The sequence below is a fragment of the Anastrepha ludens genome, chromosome 4 (assembly GCF_028408465.1).
Source record: "Anastrepha ludens isolate Willacy chromosome 4, idAnaLude1.1, whole genome shotgun sequence".
Classification (NCBI taxonomy): domain Eukaryota; kingdom Metazoa; phylum Arthropoda; class Insecta; order Diptera; family Tephritidae; genus Anastrepha; species Anastrepha ludens.
In genome coordinates this window covers 76,544,169-76,561,147 of record NC_071500.1, presented here as the reverse complement: position 1 = coordinate 76,561,147, position 16,979 = coordinate 76,544,169, and the positions used below count along the sequence as shown (strand labels likewise).

Sequence of the window (16,979 nt, the reverse complement as noted above, 5' to 3'; positions counted from 1 at the left end):
AAAGTGTCTGCGTATTGTAGTTGTAATGCAGGGTAGGTGGAATTTAGGGTTTGGTATTAAATTATATTATTACAAGTTCTGGCGGCCGCCCTAATCGAATGGGTTTGGTGCGGGAATATCATTTGATTGATCCCAGGTTCGATGCTTACTGTGACATGAAACAACAAATGATGAGAAATCGGCGGGCAATTGCAATCCTTCAAGTTCATTTCTGTCAGAAAAAGCTTCTCTCAAAAATTATCTGCCGTTCGGAGGTGGCGTTAAACTGTAATGGTTTCCATTTACAGGGCAACATCAAAACACATCTCGGCCATGCACCTACCAAAGGATGCTCGTCAATTATGTACATATGTATAACATATGTATATGTATTTATACATACATACTATGAGTTCTGAGCCGTTTATAAGGCTCTTTAGGAGTATCATGTACATACGATATTTATATACACACAAACATATATTTTATTGGCGGCAGTATTTTCACCCAAGAGAAAGTTTCATGAACTTGTATTACAAACAGTTTAACAAACTCTGTTCATTTTCAAGGTCATACACAGTCTGATGTTAACTCACAACTAAATTTTGGTTAGGGGAGGTAAATGAGCAACCTTGAAAATCGAATAATGTATTATATAAATCAGCTTTTCGTACCACATCCAAAAGGTGGCAATAAAGAATTATATGAACAATGAATTTTAATTATACGCATGTGGTTTTATATCCTCAGAAGATCCAACCCTTTCTCTGTGGACCTACGTTATCGTGCGTCTCCGTTAGGCAGTGTCATGTAATAATACCTACCACTGAATCAAAAGAGACACGGTCAAGTTAGATTAGAGATGTAGCTCCGAAGTTTTCATGAGGGTATAGAACTGTTAACGTTATGGGCAATGTTTATTGACTGCAGGCGGATTGTCTTCTCTGTCATCTAATTCCCAAGTGTATCTATGAATGTTTCCAGAGACTGCTTTTGTGGCACACTTCACATTCAGCCTGTTCAAGGAGTATCCTCTCTTATTTCAGTGAGAGCTCTTCTGAGTAAATTCTGCTATCAACTTTATTGTTTAGCTTTGAGCCATAGGCTAAGATGGCAGTACCGTAGAGTTTTCTCATTCCCTCTTAAGATTGTAATTGCATCTTTCATAATTTCGTTGCACTTTGCTAGGGATTTCCATATAAATTTACCCACAGAATATTTAGTAGACATTCTAAGCCCTTATACGTTATAATAAATTAAATGAAATTATGTGGGAACGTTTCTTAGGGACGTTTTGTAATGTAACAAAAAAAGTGATTATTCGGGGAGCTAATAAGGTATTTGAACTCTTCTCGTACTTTCAACTATCTGACAAACATAAACTTTATAGAGACACACAATTCACAATTTCAAGGCTGGTAATTCTCGTGTTCATTTTTTCCTTCCGATTTACTCCCGATTGTGAAGCCTTAAACTTCTCATGCGGTGCTGCACCTTTTTTGTGCCACTGTAATAAAACAATTCTGGGATTTCTTTCTGTGAACGTTGTCTCAATGGACTGATCGCCTTTAGTTGACTCTCTCTGTACATATAGACAAATTCTAAGTTCCAACAAAAATGAGCGTGTTAATGATGTCTTATTGGGTCAGGTTGAATCGTGAAATGATGGACCTGACTTTATTTCTTAAAATTGAAATGTGAAAAATAATGCCAATGAAGACGATACAAATTTTGCTTGATATTGGAGGCCGCCGTAGCCGAATGAGTTGGTGCGTGACCACCATTCGGAATTCTGAGAGAACGTAGGTTCAAATCTCGGTTAAACACCAAAATAAAGAAAAATATTTTTCTAGCAATGGCAAACCTCCGAGTGTATTTCTTATCATAAAAAATATCTGCCGTTCGGAGTCGGCTTGAAACTGTAGTCCCTCCATTTGTGGAACAACATCAAGACGCACACCACAAATAGAAGGAGGAGCTCGGCCAAACACCCAAAAAGGATGTACCCGCCAATTATACATATACATATAGTGTCGTACAAATTAAGGGATCTGCAATTTTATGGTTCCTCTGAACGATAAATAGTTTTTAAGAGAAGCTTTTCCATGGCAAAAATGCAATCGAAAATTTGTCATTCTCTGCCGACTAGCGACCGCCATGAGAAAAAGTGCGAATTGTGGGCGCATAAATTTTTATTAGCTAGACTAAAATACCATTTTTTTATTTTATCAAGTTTTATTAAAACATTCAATATTTTCTACTTTTGGCTGCTACTCATAAACTCGACTTACAATACTTGTCAATTGCGAATGGGCACTTCAAAATTATTTAAGATGAACAAGGCAGATTTTGGTTAGACAGAATATGAGTATAGTGGTATTGTATTTAATACAAAAATACAAATGGTAAAAACGGGAGTTAGGAGTAAATTCCATTCCCGACGAGCAAAAGCCGCCCTTTATAAGTTTCTCATCATGACTGTCTTTTGAATGAAGTTTTCGGAGGAAAAATATGCTAAATACTTAGGAACTGACGGCGAACCTTAAGAAAACTGAACTGCATGAGATACAGACATTCATAATGAAAAATATGTATAAGGACCCACCAGCTTTTCTAATTAGGTCACACAAGTTTGCGAGTGCGGTCAAAATATATAGAAAAATATTGATACTACAATTCAAATGAAAAAATTATGAGGATTCCAAAACATTTTTGCAATTATATAATAATTACTCACATTTTAGAGTCTGCATAGTGAAAGATTTGAAATCAACAATATCTGCTGAAACAAATAAAAAAAATATAAATATTTTTAATCAATTAAAAATTGCTGCTGTGTTTTATATTTCTTTTTTTTTTTTGTCTATCGCGACACTTTGTTACTTTTCTGAACGCTTGAAGTATTTCCTATAGAATACGTTGTTTTCGCTTGGAGACCGTTTCATATAGTCTACATTTATAGATGAAAGTCGGTTCAGAGAACTTTTGTACGCTTTTCTTTGCGCTCGATGAAATTCATTGATCCCTTTCCGTCCTATCGCTCTCGTTGCTTACTAATAAATCGTATGTCCTTAGAGTCTAGGCGTGTTCTGTTGTAGATGGATTTTGTCTTTGATATTTGTGCGGGCGCAATAAATTGTCCGTATCTGCTCAACAGAATTCACTTTATTGTTTCCTCACGCAATTTTCGTTGTAATGAATTGTTTTTGTGCGTATTGCTAAACCGGTTTATGGGATGAAGGTTTCTTAGGAGGGCACTAGCTAAATTTAATACTTATTCTGCTTCCTTAGACTTTGATTTTTCTTACTAAAGTCTTCTTTTAAGAAGTCACGCAAGAGGCTCTTGTCATGAACCCTTTGTTTATACGAGCATCTATCTATCATATAAGGTCTGTTCATGTAAAAATTATCCAGTAACTTGCCAGTTACTTAATCTCTGAGAGTTCTCTCTCAAAAGATCTAAAGAAGTACATGAATGCAAAACCAGTGACAATTCGCAAGTTTTACGAACAGCTGATTAAATTGCAGGCAGGAAAAATCACAAAAAATAAAAATATTTTCACTTGAGCTACCCTCGCATTAAATTAAAAAAATAATAATAAAGCCAATAAAACGCAAAATAACGAGCTTCGGAATCACATCATTAAATTTTGCCCACAATAATTTGTTGCATTCCATCGTCGGTGTCAAATGAAAAACATTCCATTAGCAATTGCAATTCGCCAATTTTAATTCGTGTTTGTTTTTATTTTGCGATCAGCTGTTTTTCTCACTTGCAAATTCTTACAAGTAAAAAAGTACCTTGCAACTTCCCCTCAAAATTAAATGCCATTTTACTCTCTCACTTTCTTCTACTTTGCAAGTTTTTTGGGTACATGAACACCAAAATGTGATAATTTGTAACAAATGTTACAAACTAGTTGCTTCATGAACAGACCTATAGTATGTAAGCATCCTGTTTGTTGATTAATAAATAAATAAATATTTTAGGCGAGTACACTCTGGGTGGCATAGGCAATGTGCTCTCCTCTTTATTGGGAAGTGTATGTACAATTTTTCGATTCACGTAATACTCATTGGGGCTGGTAGGTAAAATGTCCTAAATTAAAGTGTGGTTAAGTTTCAAGGGCCGGTCTTGATTTTGAATAAAATACAATTTTTTTAGGAAATTATTATCATTTCTCTTTATTATGATAATATTGGTATGGCTCAATTACGTATGAAAAAAAATATTAGCCAAATGACCGCCGCGGTCTCGGCAGCACACCTCCATCCGATGGTCCAAATTTTCGATGACGCTGAGGCATAATTGAGGTTCTATGCCTTTAATGTGCCGAATAATCTCATCCTTTAGCTCTTGAATTGTAGCTGGCTTATCGACGTACACCTTGTCTTTCAAATAACCCCAAAGAAAGAAGTCCAACGGTGTCAAATCACATGATCTTGGTTCGACCATCAAATTTTTCACGCAAAAGAGCCATTGTTTCGTTAGCTGTGTGACAAGTGGCACCGTCCTGTTGAAGCCACATATCGTCCACATCTATATCTTCCAATTCGGGCCATAAAAAGTTCGTTATCATCTGACGATAGCGAACACTATTCACAGTAACTGCCTGACCGGCCTCATTTTGGAAAAAATACGGCCCAATGATGCCGCCGGCCCATAAACCGCATCAAACAGTCACTCTTTGTGGGTGCATTGGTTTTTCGGCAATCCCTCTTAGATTACCATTCGCCCAAAACGGCAATTCTGCTTATTGACGAATCCGCTGAGGTGAAAATGCGCCTCAACACTGAAGATGATTTTCTTCGAGAATTGGTCATTCACTTTTGCCATTTCCTGCCACCATTCTGACCTTTGACGACGCTTGAAATGGTCAAGAGGCTTTAGCTCTTGAGTCAATTGCACCTTGTAAGAGTGTAAGTGCATAATGTTCATCAACGACGAGCGTGAGAGGTGCAATTGTTGGGCACGACGAGGAGTTGAGGTGGACGGCTCTTCAACCACACTATATATAGTAATATTTTCTGCAGTACGAGCTGTAAAGAGCATGCTCTGGTGTTTTCACATCTCCTAGAAACCCGGGTTGCTCAAACTTTTGCACAATTTTTCCGATTGTACGCACATTTGGACGATTAAATTGACCGAAAAAATCTCGAAGTGCGCGATATGAACGCCCGTTTTCATAATAACTTTAACGCGTTGCTCGATTGTGTATCTTTCCATGGTTCAAATTGAGTTAGTCTAAAATTGAAAAATGTCAAATGAAATGCACAAAAAAGCTTGACTTTTAGGTGTGGTTTACATTCAACATCAGCCCTTACAATTTAACCACCCTTTACTTTAACCCCAGCTCGTCATGAACTTCCTTGGGCAAACTGACTATGACGAGTTGCACTCGCCTGCCATTATTGAGGGTTGATGCTTTTTATGAGAAAAGTATGTCGAATCTACTACTTTGATATATTTGTGTGCATGCTTCTAGGAAGGGTTAGAATGTAATTTGTATAAATCAATCCAGCCAGTATCGCGCAAAGTAAATGAACGACACGACATACTAATGAAGTGCAATAGCGGTTATTTTACTAGTGACATCGGTCTATCGAAGTTATTATATGTTTTCTGAGGGGAGTATAATAAATATACTTATAGATCTGGGGTGTAGGAATATTACCTGATATGTCTAAAACCGTGGTAGATTTTTATGCGACAGTGGTAATCATGGTGAACAGATTTTTAGAGGTGTACTACCTAGCAGACCGTTATTCGGCTCTGAGCGAATTTGACGACGTCATTTGATATGTGTTTCACCAGGCTAAGGCTAAATTTTGTGAAACACAAAACGCTTGACGTAGAATCCAAAATTCCCCTTAAATTTTTTTTATAACCATACCTAACAAGCACCTATTCGAAAACGTGTGCGACGAAAGTAATCAGTTCAGTGAAACCGAACTTTTAGACAATGTAGGAACATTTTCGGAAGAGTGGAGTTGGGAGGAGAAGGATAATATGCCAAAAATACACCAATTTACAGAATTTCCGGCTGTAAATGCTGCAGTTCTTCAAATAAGGAAATCCTTAATTTATCTTTTATTTTCCCCCACCAACCGAGAGTGCTCAAGGTGGGAAGCATGCGGTTGAAAATATCCGATTTTAAAGTCTTTAAAAATAAATACACACACATACATATATACTTGTGCGCGTAGGAGATTTTTTAAATCGTGACCTTCAAACATGCTGTCCAGTATTTATATCAAGTTTTTATGACTCAAAAATGTTTCTGATTCCGTACAGAAACATTAATATGTAGACAAATGTCTTTGAAAACATGGTAATCCTATAGTTTCTTTTACTTACCATCGAAGTCTGTCGTCTTCGCCGTCGCACTGTTGCTGATATCTGTGTTGAGTATACTTTTAGCGAGTAATTTTTCAGCTAGCAGTGGGTTGGAGGCGATTAAAAAACGTCGTGCATTTGTTTCATGCGCATGCTCCACGCTGTCATTGCTGCTACTTATATAAGAATTACCGCCTCTTACGCCTTCCTCTCGGACAATATTTCCACTCGAGGTTGTTTTTTGACTTTGGTTTATTGGCTTCGCAGTGAGCGATTCGCAGTGTGAGGTTAGAGCTAGCAAGGTGGACTCGGCGGCACCTTCTATCGTTATACCAACGTCCCCACCACCTGCTGATCCATTGGTATTTGCGCAAGCAGGACTAAGTACACCGGAAGCGACAACAGCGGCAGCTTCCAATGGCACAAAGCTATCACTAGTTGTTACGCCCGCCACTTGTTCGCCTATGCTGTTGTTGTTCTCCTCCTTAAGTTAATTTGCAAAGAGATGAAGAGGAATTGAAATAAAAGAGGGATTGGGGGAAAATTATACGTTAAGCTGATTTCAATTAACTAAAATTGCTATTTACTTTAACCTCAACTGTTGCCAGATCAGACAGCAAACTCTCAATCTCGAAGTTGCTTTCAGACAATTGGCGAAATAGTTCGTCGGAAGACTCATTACAAAGCGGTTCAAGAGAATTGAGCTCCGTGTTGCGTTCATCCAGTTGCGTCGTTTCGTTCACATTCTCATTGTTGTTACTAGTGGCAGCTTCCTCCTTAAAGAGCGGAAGTAACACAAAACAGTGGAAAAACATGATAATGCAATGCAAAAACCTACGTTATCGACGACTTAAGTGTTGCCTACTTTTAGGCAGCATATACTTACTTGCATGCATGGTGCAATATCTAAGCCACCAACCATACGACCATCATTATCCGGACACCAAAGGAGTGCGTCATCGATAAATGGCATTGCCGATAAGGCAGAGCCACTGCAAACTTCCGCCAGTGCCAGTGTGTGTTTGTGTGGCACTTTCGTTGAAATATTTCCCACTGTGAATAATGCAGTGCTGTAACTGGCTTGACTCAACCGTATTAACGTTAGGGCAGTGCTGGTATATGTCTCGGATAAACGATCTTAGCGGCTTAGAAAGTTACGATATTTTGGTGTACGTTATACTCCTTTCCTCTTATTAATTCTATATTATTCTTTACTAAAGCACTTATTGTTTTTGATGAAATTTCCTTTTTTGTATGTAGAATTTGGAGGCACTTTACTTACGACGGAATTTATTGTATTTATCAGGCTAATCACTACTTTGTTTGCTTACTTCAATAAAAATTTTTCTTTGTACAAAAAGTCCGCAATGTACATATAACTACTAAACAATTTTGGACGAATATAGTTTCCGATAAATTGTAAATAGTGTATATAATAGTAAAAATCGAAAATATTTCTAATATCACGGCATTGGAGTTTCTTTAAAAATTGTGGTTTTTTCGTCTTTGATTTTATATTTCGAAACTTATCTAATTTACCGAATGCTTATAAGATCAGGTTTTTGGAACAGCAATTGGTGATATAAAACGCCAGATATTCTGAAATGAGATATACAGAAAAAATGCTTAGTGTGGGTATTTAAAAAATAAGTACTAAAATGGAGAATTATAAGCACACAATGTATGAGCAAGAAAAGAACACACTTAATTATTTTATGTGCGAATATGGGATTCGTTTAAATTTGACGTATTTTTCCTCAATTATGAAAATTGTAGAAAAAGATGTTTTGCTGAATTATTGAAATGTGAGGCTGATGTGGTGAATACAATTACAATGATTGAGGAATATCTTGTCCTGCCACAACACCGAGCATCTCTCTAACATACATATTTTATTTTTAATGAATTGAAACCGTTTGCTAGTTCAGTTAGTATTTTGAAATTTTACTCAAAAATAATAATAATTATTTAATTTTCATTTCTTACTTAAAAATAACTCTTTGCTCAAGTCGAGACTAAACGATTTAGGTTCAAACATTTCAGAAACACAGTAGAAACTCGATACTTGCGACACATATTTTTTCATTGCGTACTCAGTACTCGCGACATTAGAAACTTTTTCCTCGGTACTTAAACATTTTTTTTGTCTTTCTCTTTTGCTATTTTTACGTAGTATTTTTGAGAATAAAACTCGGGGAAGTACCGTCGATGCCTTTCCGACATAAAAAATGTACTATTTGTTGGCTACAAAAGAAATAAAAGTGCTTGAATGGCCTTTGCTGTGTTTGAAGAATAATTTCACAAAACAATTTTTCCAGAGGTTTGTTCATTTTTTGTCAAAACAATGAATCCTGTTTTAATCAAAAACTGCTCAAATAAACAGATAAAAGAGTTCCTTTTCCTGTAAGCAAAAGACGGCGATCTGGTGACTGACATACAGAGTATACTTAAATTATGAAGGGAACACTTTTCGAACCCATTGAATAGTGACAGCTGCGCATGTCATAGAGAATGTGAAGATCTCGATACCCCAATCGTTGACGACGGAATTGTCGTTCCGTTACCCGACCATGACGAGGTGAGAATAGCAATATCACGGCTAAAGAACAACAAAGCCGTGGGAGCCGACGGACTGCCGGCTGACCTATTCAAATATGGCGGCGAGGAGCTAGTAAGGTGCATGCATCAGCTTCTGTGAAAAATATGGTCGGATGAAAGCATGCCTATCGATTGGAAATTAAGTGTGCTCTGCCCAATCCATAGGAAGGGTGATCCTGCAATCTGTGCCAATTATATTAATCTTATTAATTCTAAATATCCCCAATAGGGTTCCTTGCCACGATGTCTCAGTTTGGTATCTCTGAAAAACTAATACGGCTATGCAAAATGACTTGCTGAATACCAGCCGAACCGTTTGATACCAAAGAGTTATCAAACAAGGTGACTCGCTGTCGTGTGACTTCTTTAACCTAATGTTGGAGATGATCGTATGAGCTGCAGAACTTAATCGCTCAGGCACAATATTTTATAATAGCGTACAACTGTTGGCGTATGCCGATGATATTGACATCATCGGCCTTAACAACCGCGCTATTAGTTCTGTTTTTTCCAAACTGGATAAAGAGGCAATGGGTCTGGTGATGAACGAGGACAAAACGAAGCATCTCCTGTCTTCAAACAAACAGTCGGCGCACTCGCGTATCGGCACCCACGGCACTGTTGACAGTTATGATTTCGAGGTTGTAAAATACTTCGTTTATTTAGGAACCAGTACTAATACCTATAACAATGTCAGTCTTGAAATCCAACGTAGATCCAACTAGTTGCCAACAAGTGCTACTTTGGACTAAGTAGGTAATTGAGTAGTAAAATCCTCTCTCAACGAACAAAACTAACACTCTACAAGGCTCTCATCATGCCCGTCCGGACGATGACAATATCCTTTGCACGTTGGCAACGGCGAATATCGCAAGCGATCGAACGATGAGCTGTATGAGCTTTACGACGACATAATCATAGGGCAGCGTATAGAAATCCAGCGGCTTCGTTGGCTGGGTTATGTCGTCCGACTGGATACAAACACCCCGGCTCTGAAAGTATTCGATGCCTCCTCTGCGTTGGGAAGATCAGGTAAAGAAGGTCTTGGCGTCACTTGGTGCGTCCAACTGGCGCCGGTTTACACGAGAAAGAAACGACTGGCGCACTTTGTTAAATCGGCTAAAATCGCGTAAGCGGTTATCGCTCCAATTAAGAAGAAGAAGATGAAAAGAGATCCTTTGTGCACAAAATCTTCCGGAAAAATCACCTCTTCTTATTGACAATGTTCCATGCCACCCCAAAGAAGGCGATTTAGAGAAACACGGCGGCCAAATATCGGTAATGTGCTTTCCATCCATACGTACGGCTCTAATACAGCGCATGGATCAAAACGTTATAAGACTTACTAAAAAGGTAAAGGAACTAATGGCGTGATGCTAAATATGAATAAAATTACATCGGAGGAGACAATATAAGCAATTAATATAATAAAAACAAATAAACTTCGATTGCTATAAGTAAAAAAAACTATTTTAATTTGTATGGAAAAAACCTCAGTAACCTGCATCGAGCCAAGTTTTCATTACATGCAAGAATCGAGTTTCTACTGTTCTTTAAAATACATTTAAAATAAATGAAATTAATTAAGAAATAATCTTTAGTTACGGACAAAAAAAAATATTGTAAAATTAAAAAGTAATCAGTAAAGTAAAAATTCAAATATAATCACTACTTCCGGGCGATTTGGATGTAACCTGAATCAAATGGCAAGTGCATTTGGAGGCCGCGTGCGCCTGTTTTATTGGAAGCTTCTGCGTGGTGTACAACCTCAACAATGTGCTTCATTTTTAGTTCAAGGAAGAGAAATCATTAAAAACTAAATTATCAGTGGTTGACGTGCAACCAGCTTTATTTGTATCTTTATCGTTTCTCTATCTCTATATTTATCTCTATTTATATCATGCTCTTTATCCTTATCTTCGTCTTTCTTTTTATGCCCCCCATTTATCGTTACGGATTTGAACTAAGTATTATTTGAAGAATGGTAACACTTAGCTGCCATCTGATTTGACAGAAAATTAGTTTTATTCTTCCGCTGAACGAAAATGGTTGTGTATACGCTCAAAGAACGCTGGGAAATATTGCGACATTACGTTGAAAATCATGGTAGTGTTGCAGAATGTGTACGAAAATTACGTACGGCAATGGGATGAAGCTCATTTTCATCTCGGCGGGTATGTTAACAAGCAAAATTGCCGCATTTGGGGCTCAGAAAACCCGCACGCACTCGAAGAAAAGCCGATGCATTCACAACGAGTCACTGTTTGGTGCGGATTTTGGTCGAGAGGCATCATTGGTCCATTTTTCTTCGAAAATGAGCGAGGAGTGGCCGTAATCGTCAATGGAGAGCGTTACCGGGCCATGTTGAACGAATGTTTGTTCCGAGAAATTGAAGAGGAGGATATTGCTGGCATTTGGTTCCAACAAGATGGCGCTACTTGCCACACAACGAATGCTACGATCAATCTTTTGCGCACTGTCTTCGAAGATCGCATTATCAGCCGAAATTCTGATATCGTTTGGCCGCCTCGGAGCTGCGATTTGACGCTGTTGGATTATTATCTTTGGGGTGCCGTCAAAGACCAGTGTTATGCCAACAAACCAGCAACAATTGATGCACTGAAGACCAACATACGCGATGTCATAGCTGAAATACAGCCGCATACAATCGAAAATGTGTTGAAAAATTGGACCGATCGTATGGGATGGTGCATGGCTAGCCAAGGCAGCCATATGAATGAAGTTGTGTTCCATCATTAACCGGAAAGATTGTACTTCAAAATAAAAAAAACAGTTTGAGTAGTTTCTTTTTATAGCATTTTTAATTCCGTAAAGTTATATGGCGGACCCTGTATTACTCTTGGCCTTATTTGTATTAAGTATTTCAATTTGCCTGCATCTTTTTCTTCATCGACATGTGCATAATATTAAATTTTATCGTCATCCTCGTATTATTTTTAAACAGAACTGGGCGATAGAGACTACGATTACTAAAAAAAAACTAAGGAATTCCAATTACAATTAAAGCAATCATTTATCGAACAACTTCGATTACGATTACAGTCATTGTACAATAGTTTTGAAAAAGTCGAAAGCTCATCCGACGAAGGATTACTTTAATTCTTGTCCAATCTTTTTTACTTATTACTGTAATCGTTGCAAAGCACTGCTTTTATATTTACTTTATAAAGTAGATTTTACTGACTAAAAATAATTTTTCTGCTCTTTATATGAAATAATGTCTAAAATAAAATGTAAAATTTCAATACAGATTTCCAAAGCATTGTCGGTTGTCCGGTGGTAAAAACTATTATTAATAATAAAAAATTAATAATAAATCTGCAGAAAAGTAGGGCTGTTCGGGAAATATATTAACAATTTTAACGATTGTACTCGTAGCAAAAAACTTGAGAGTTTTTCTCAGAAAAATCCATTACATAAAACTGTAATTGAAAAAATTTTATTTTAAACATCGATGACTTTAAGCTTACAATTACTATAATTTCAATTCAAATTTTTACAAAAATCAGCTCCACGGTTGCATTAACAGGCAAAGTGCCACATCTGGGCATCGAAAACTCCGCAAATGATTGTCGAGTAGCCAATCCGTCCCCAGAGAGTATGGTGCTGCTGGAATCACCACTTCGGTCAACGGTGAGCGATACAGAGACATGACAAACCATTTTTTCTGGCTGAATGTTAAAGACATGGAGTAAGTCGGTCTTTGGTTTTAGCGATTGGAGTTTAGATTTGACGCCGTTAGACTTTTTTATGTGAGGTGCCGTGAATGACTGATGATAAGCGAACCATCCATTAACGATTCAGGCTACTAAGGCGAATATCGAGCAAGCCATTTGTGAGCTAGAACCAGAAACCGCCACCAAGCGAACCACATGAATGAAATCGTGTTCTATAAATAACAAACACAGAGTAAACGAAAAAATTGATTTTTGCTGATTTTTTCTAATTAAAAAAAAATAACTAGACTGATTAACTAAATAGGACTACTGTAATTTTACAAAATAGTTAATTAAGCGAGTATGGGTTAATTGGATCTCTAGATAACTAAACGAAAATATCGCAATTTTATATGTTCAATTATTGTAAATATTTGGACAAGTAAAAAGTTCTGACCATTTTCCGCTAGATATCCGTACGTTACGTTTCAAAACAGTTCTTTGATAGTTTTTTAGTTGGTGAAGCCAGTGGTGAACTACAGTGTTCCAAAATGGAGGTAATAAATATATGTATATTTTTGGGTGTTTGGCCGAGCTCTTCGTCCAATTCGTGGCGTGCGTCTTGATGTTGTTCCATAAACGGAGGGGCCTACAGTTTTAAGTCGACTTCGAATGGCAAATATTTTTTTATGAGGAGCTTTTGCATGGCAGAAATACCCTCGCAGATTTGCTACTGCCTGTCGAGGGGCGACCGCTATTAGAAAAAATGTTTTCCTATCATTTTGGTATTTTATGCGGGAGATTTGAACCTACGCACTCAAAAATACCATTATCACGCGTCAAGCCATTTGATTACCGCAAAGGAGATAAACTAAGAGAAAATTCGATAAATTTTTCAGCAAAACTACGAACAAAGTTCTGGTCATAAGGACTTCGAAGATGAGGCGCGCTCTTTTAGGCCAACCGTAACAATAACAAGAGCTATCCAGATCGAGCTTTATATACCCGCGAACATTTGAATCAGATTTTATTCAGGGTGATTGTTAATTTTTGGAATCAAAAAAATTCATAGGCAATGTACATCAGACGGATGGAAATTTAGATTAAACATATAAACAGTCGCGTCGTTTTTATTAGATCTCAGTAATATTTAAGTAGAAAAAAAAAACGATCGTGGCACTGCCTGATTTTCAACATTCTGCTTTCATCGTATTTCTGTTTTTGGGTTTATTATTTCTACCAAATTTCAGTAATTTTGCGTAATTTATAACGGACATAACACGTTTTTGCTTTTTAGAAAACTACCAAGGGGCTCAAACATTCCAGAGGGCTTTTGCAGAGGGCTGAGAAGTCTTGGAAGATTTGCCCAGATCTGATCGCCTATCAACGTCTTCAATGGATGAAAACGTCGAAAAAAACAAAGAAATTGTGCTGGAAAACCATCATTTACCATAAATTTGAGGGAGATAGCTTTTGACCTTAGCGTGTCTCACGAATCAATTCGCAACACTTTACACAATCAATTGGGCATGAGACACATGGCTGCTCGACTCGTTCCAAGAGAGTTGAATTTCTTCTAAAAAATTCATCGGAAGAAGGTGGCTGAAGATATGCTTGAGTAAATGAATTCGGATCCCGTCTATACAGCGCATCATAACAGGTGATGAGGCTATCCACATGAGCCGAAACCCAAAAAACCGCATCAAAATCGGTCAAAAGTGAAAGACATGCTACTCGTTTTCTTTGATTATCATGGTGTTGTGCACTCAGAATTGAAGAGATTTCTGTAAATTTTGATAATAAGTTAATTAATTATTTTTATCATCTCACATCCCACTGAGTGGAAATATAAATATTTCCGTTTCATATTTGAAGTGTTCATATTTATTTAAAAACCATTTTAATCAATTTAGTTAATGTGTTAATGTTATTCTTCTTCTTAATTGGCGCTATAACCGCTTACGCGATTTTGGCCGAGTTTAACAAAGCGCGCCAGTCGTTTCTTTCTCGTGCTAACCGGCGCCAGTTGGACACACCAAGTGAAGCCAAGTCCTTCTCCACCTGATCTTTCCAACGCAGAGGAGGCCGCCCTCTTCCTCTGCTACTACCATCGGTACCGGATGGTACCGCATCGAATACTTTCAGAGCCGGAGCGTTTGTATCCATTCGGACGACATGACCCAGCCAACGTAGCCGCTGGATCTTTATTCGCTGCGCTATGTCTATGTCGTCGTAAAGCTCATACAGCTCATCGTTCCATCGTCTGCGATATTCGCCATTACCAACGTGCAAAGGTCCAAAAATCTTACGCAGAATCTTTCTCTCGAACACTCCAAGCGTCGCTTCATCGGATGTTGTCATCGTCCAAGCTTCTGCGCCATACGTTAGGACGGGCATGATGAGAGTCTTGTAGAGTGTTAGTTTTGTTCGTCGAGAGAGGACTTTACTACTCAATTGCCTACTTAGTCCAAAGTAGCACTTGTTGGCAAGAGAGATTCTACGTTGGATTTCAAGGCTGACATTGTTATCGGTGTTAATGCTGGTTCCTAAATAGACGAAGTCTTTTACAACCTCAAAATTATAACTGTCAACAGTGACGTGGGTGCCGATACGCGAGTGCGCCGACTGTTTGTTTGAAGACAGGAGGTACTTCGTTTTGTCCTCGTTCACCACCAGACCCATTCGCTTTGCCTCTTTATCCAGTTTGGAGAAGGCAGAACTAACAGCGCGGTTGTTAAGGCCGATGATGTCAATATCATCGGCATACGCCAGCAATTGTACGCTCTTATAAAAAATTGTGCCTGAGCGATTAAGTTCTGCGGCTCGCACGATGCTCTCCAACATCAGGTTAAAGAAGTCACACGACAGCGAGTCACCCTGTCTGAAACCTCGTTTGGTATCAAACGGCTCGGAGAGGTCCTTTCCAATTCTGACGGCGCTGTTGGTGTTGAGCAACGTCATCTTACATAGCCGTATTAGTTTTGCGGGGATACCAAATTCAGACATCGCGGCATACAGGTAACTCCTTTCCGTACTGTCGAATGCAGCTTTGAAGTCGACGAAAAGATGGTGTGTGTCGATTCTCCTTTCATGGGTCTTTTCCAAGATTTGGCGTATTGAGAATATTTGGTCGATGGTAGACTTTCCAGGTCTGAAGCCACACTGATAAGGTCCAATCAGTTGGTTGACGGTGGGCTTCAGCCTTTCACACAATACGCTCGCTAGAACCTTATAGGCGATATTTAGAAGACTAATCCCGCGGTAATTGGCACAAATTGCAGGATCGCCCTTCTTATGGATTGGGCAGAGCACACTTAAATTCCAATCGGCAGGCATGCTTTCATCCGACCATATTTTGCATAGGAGCTGATGCATGCACCTTACCAGCTCCTCGATGCCATGTTTGAATAGCTCAGCCGGCAGTCCGTCGGCGCCCGCGGCTTTGTTGTTCTTTAGCCGCGTTATCGCTATTCTCACCTCGTCATGATCGGGTAGCGGAACGACAATTCCGTCGTCAACGATTGGGGTATCGGGATCTTCACTTTCTCGGTGACATGCGCAGCTGTCACTGTTTAATAGGTTCGAGAAGTGTTCCCTCCATAATTTAAGATTGCTCTGTACGTCGGTCACCAGTTCGCCGTCTTTGTTCTTACAGGAAAACGCCCCGGTCTTAAAACCTTCTGTAAGCCGCCGAACTTTCTGGTAGCATTTTCGGGCGTTGTTCCTGTTGGCCAGCATCTCAAGCTCTTCGCACTCACGTATTTCGGCCTCTCGTTTCTTCTGTCGGATAATACGTCTCTCTTCCTTTTTCAGCTCTCTGTAGCGATCCCACATGGCTCGCGTTGCGCCCGATCGCAGCGGGGCTCTATAGGCGGCAGCCTTTCTTTCTGCGGCAGCGTGACATTCCTCGTCGTACCAATTGTTTTTTCGGGCTCGCCGGAATCCGATTTCTTCTTCGGCGGCGGTACGTAGAGAACGAGAAATGTTGCTCCATTGTTCGTGGATGCCGGTTTGTTGGGCAGTACTCTCTGAGAGCAGGAGTGAGAGTCGAGTGGCGAATCTTCTGGCTGTCTGTTGTGATTGCAGCTTTTCGAGGTCGAACATTCTTTGCGTAGGTAGATGCACGTTTTTTGCTGCACAGAGGCGCGTGCGCAGTTTGGCTGCAACAAGGTAGTGATCCGAGTCAATGTTGGGTCCTCGGATCGTACGTACATCTAATACACTAGAAGCGTGTCTTCCATCTATCACAACATGATCGATCTGGTTTCGCGTTTTTCGATCAGGGGACAGCCAGGTAGCTTGGTGTATCTTTTTATGCTGGAATCTGGTGCTGCAGACTACCATGTTTCGGGCCCCGGCGAAGTCGATCAGCCTCTGTCCGTTACCGG

General features: G+C 39.0%; 1 protein-coding gene across 4 annotated transcripts in view; it reads right to left on the bottom strand.

Moving 5' to 3' along the window:
- Positions 1-16,979, bottom strand: part of LOC128859881 (ecdysone-induced protein 74EF-like) — a 190,221-nt gene that overhangs the window by 103,897 nt on the left and 69,345 nt on the right. For 3 of the 4 annotated variants that reach the window (XM_054097012.1, XM_054097013.1, XM_054097014.1), the window contains exons 4-6: positions 7,203-7,915; positions 6,904-7,092; positions 6,338-6,800 (exon numbers count right to left, since the gene is read on the bottom strand). In XM_054097012.1, coding sequence (XP_053952987.1) covers positions 6,338-6,800; positions 6,904-7,092; positions 7,203-7,289 — 739 coding nt within the window. In that variant the 5' untranslated portion in view covers positions 7,290-7,915. The remainder of the gene's footprint in view (positions 1-6,337; positions 6,801-6,903; positions 7,093-7,202; positions 7,916-16,979) is intronic. The other variant, XM_054097015.1, reaches the window with a different exon arrangement.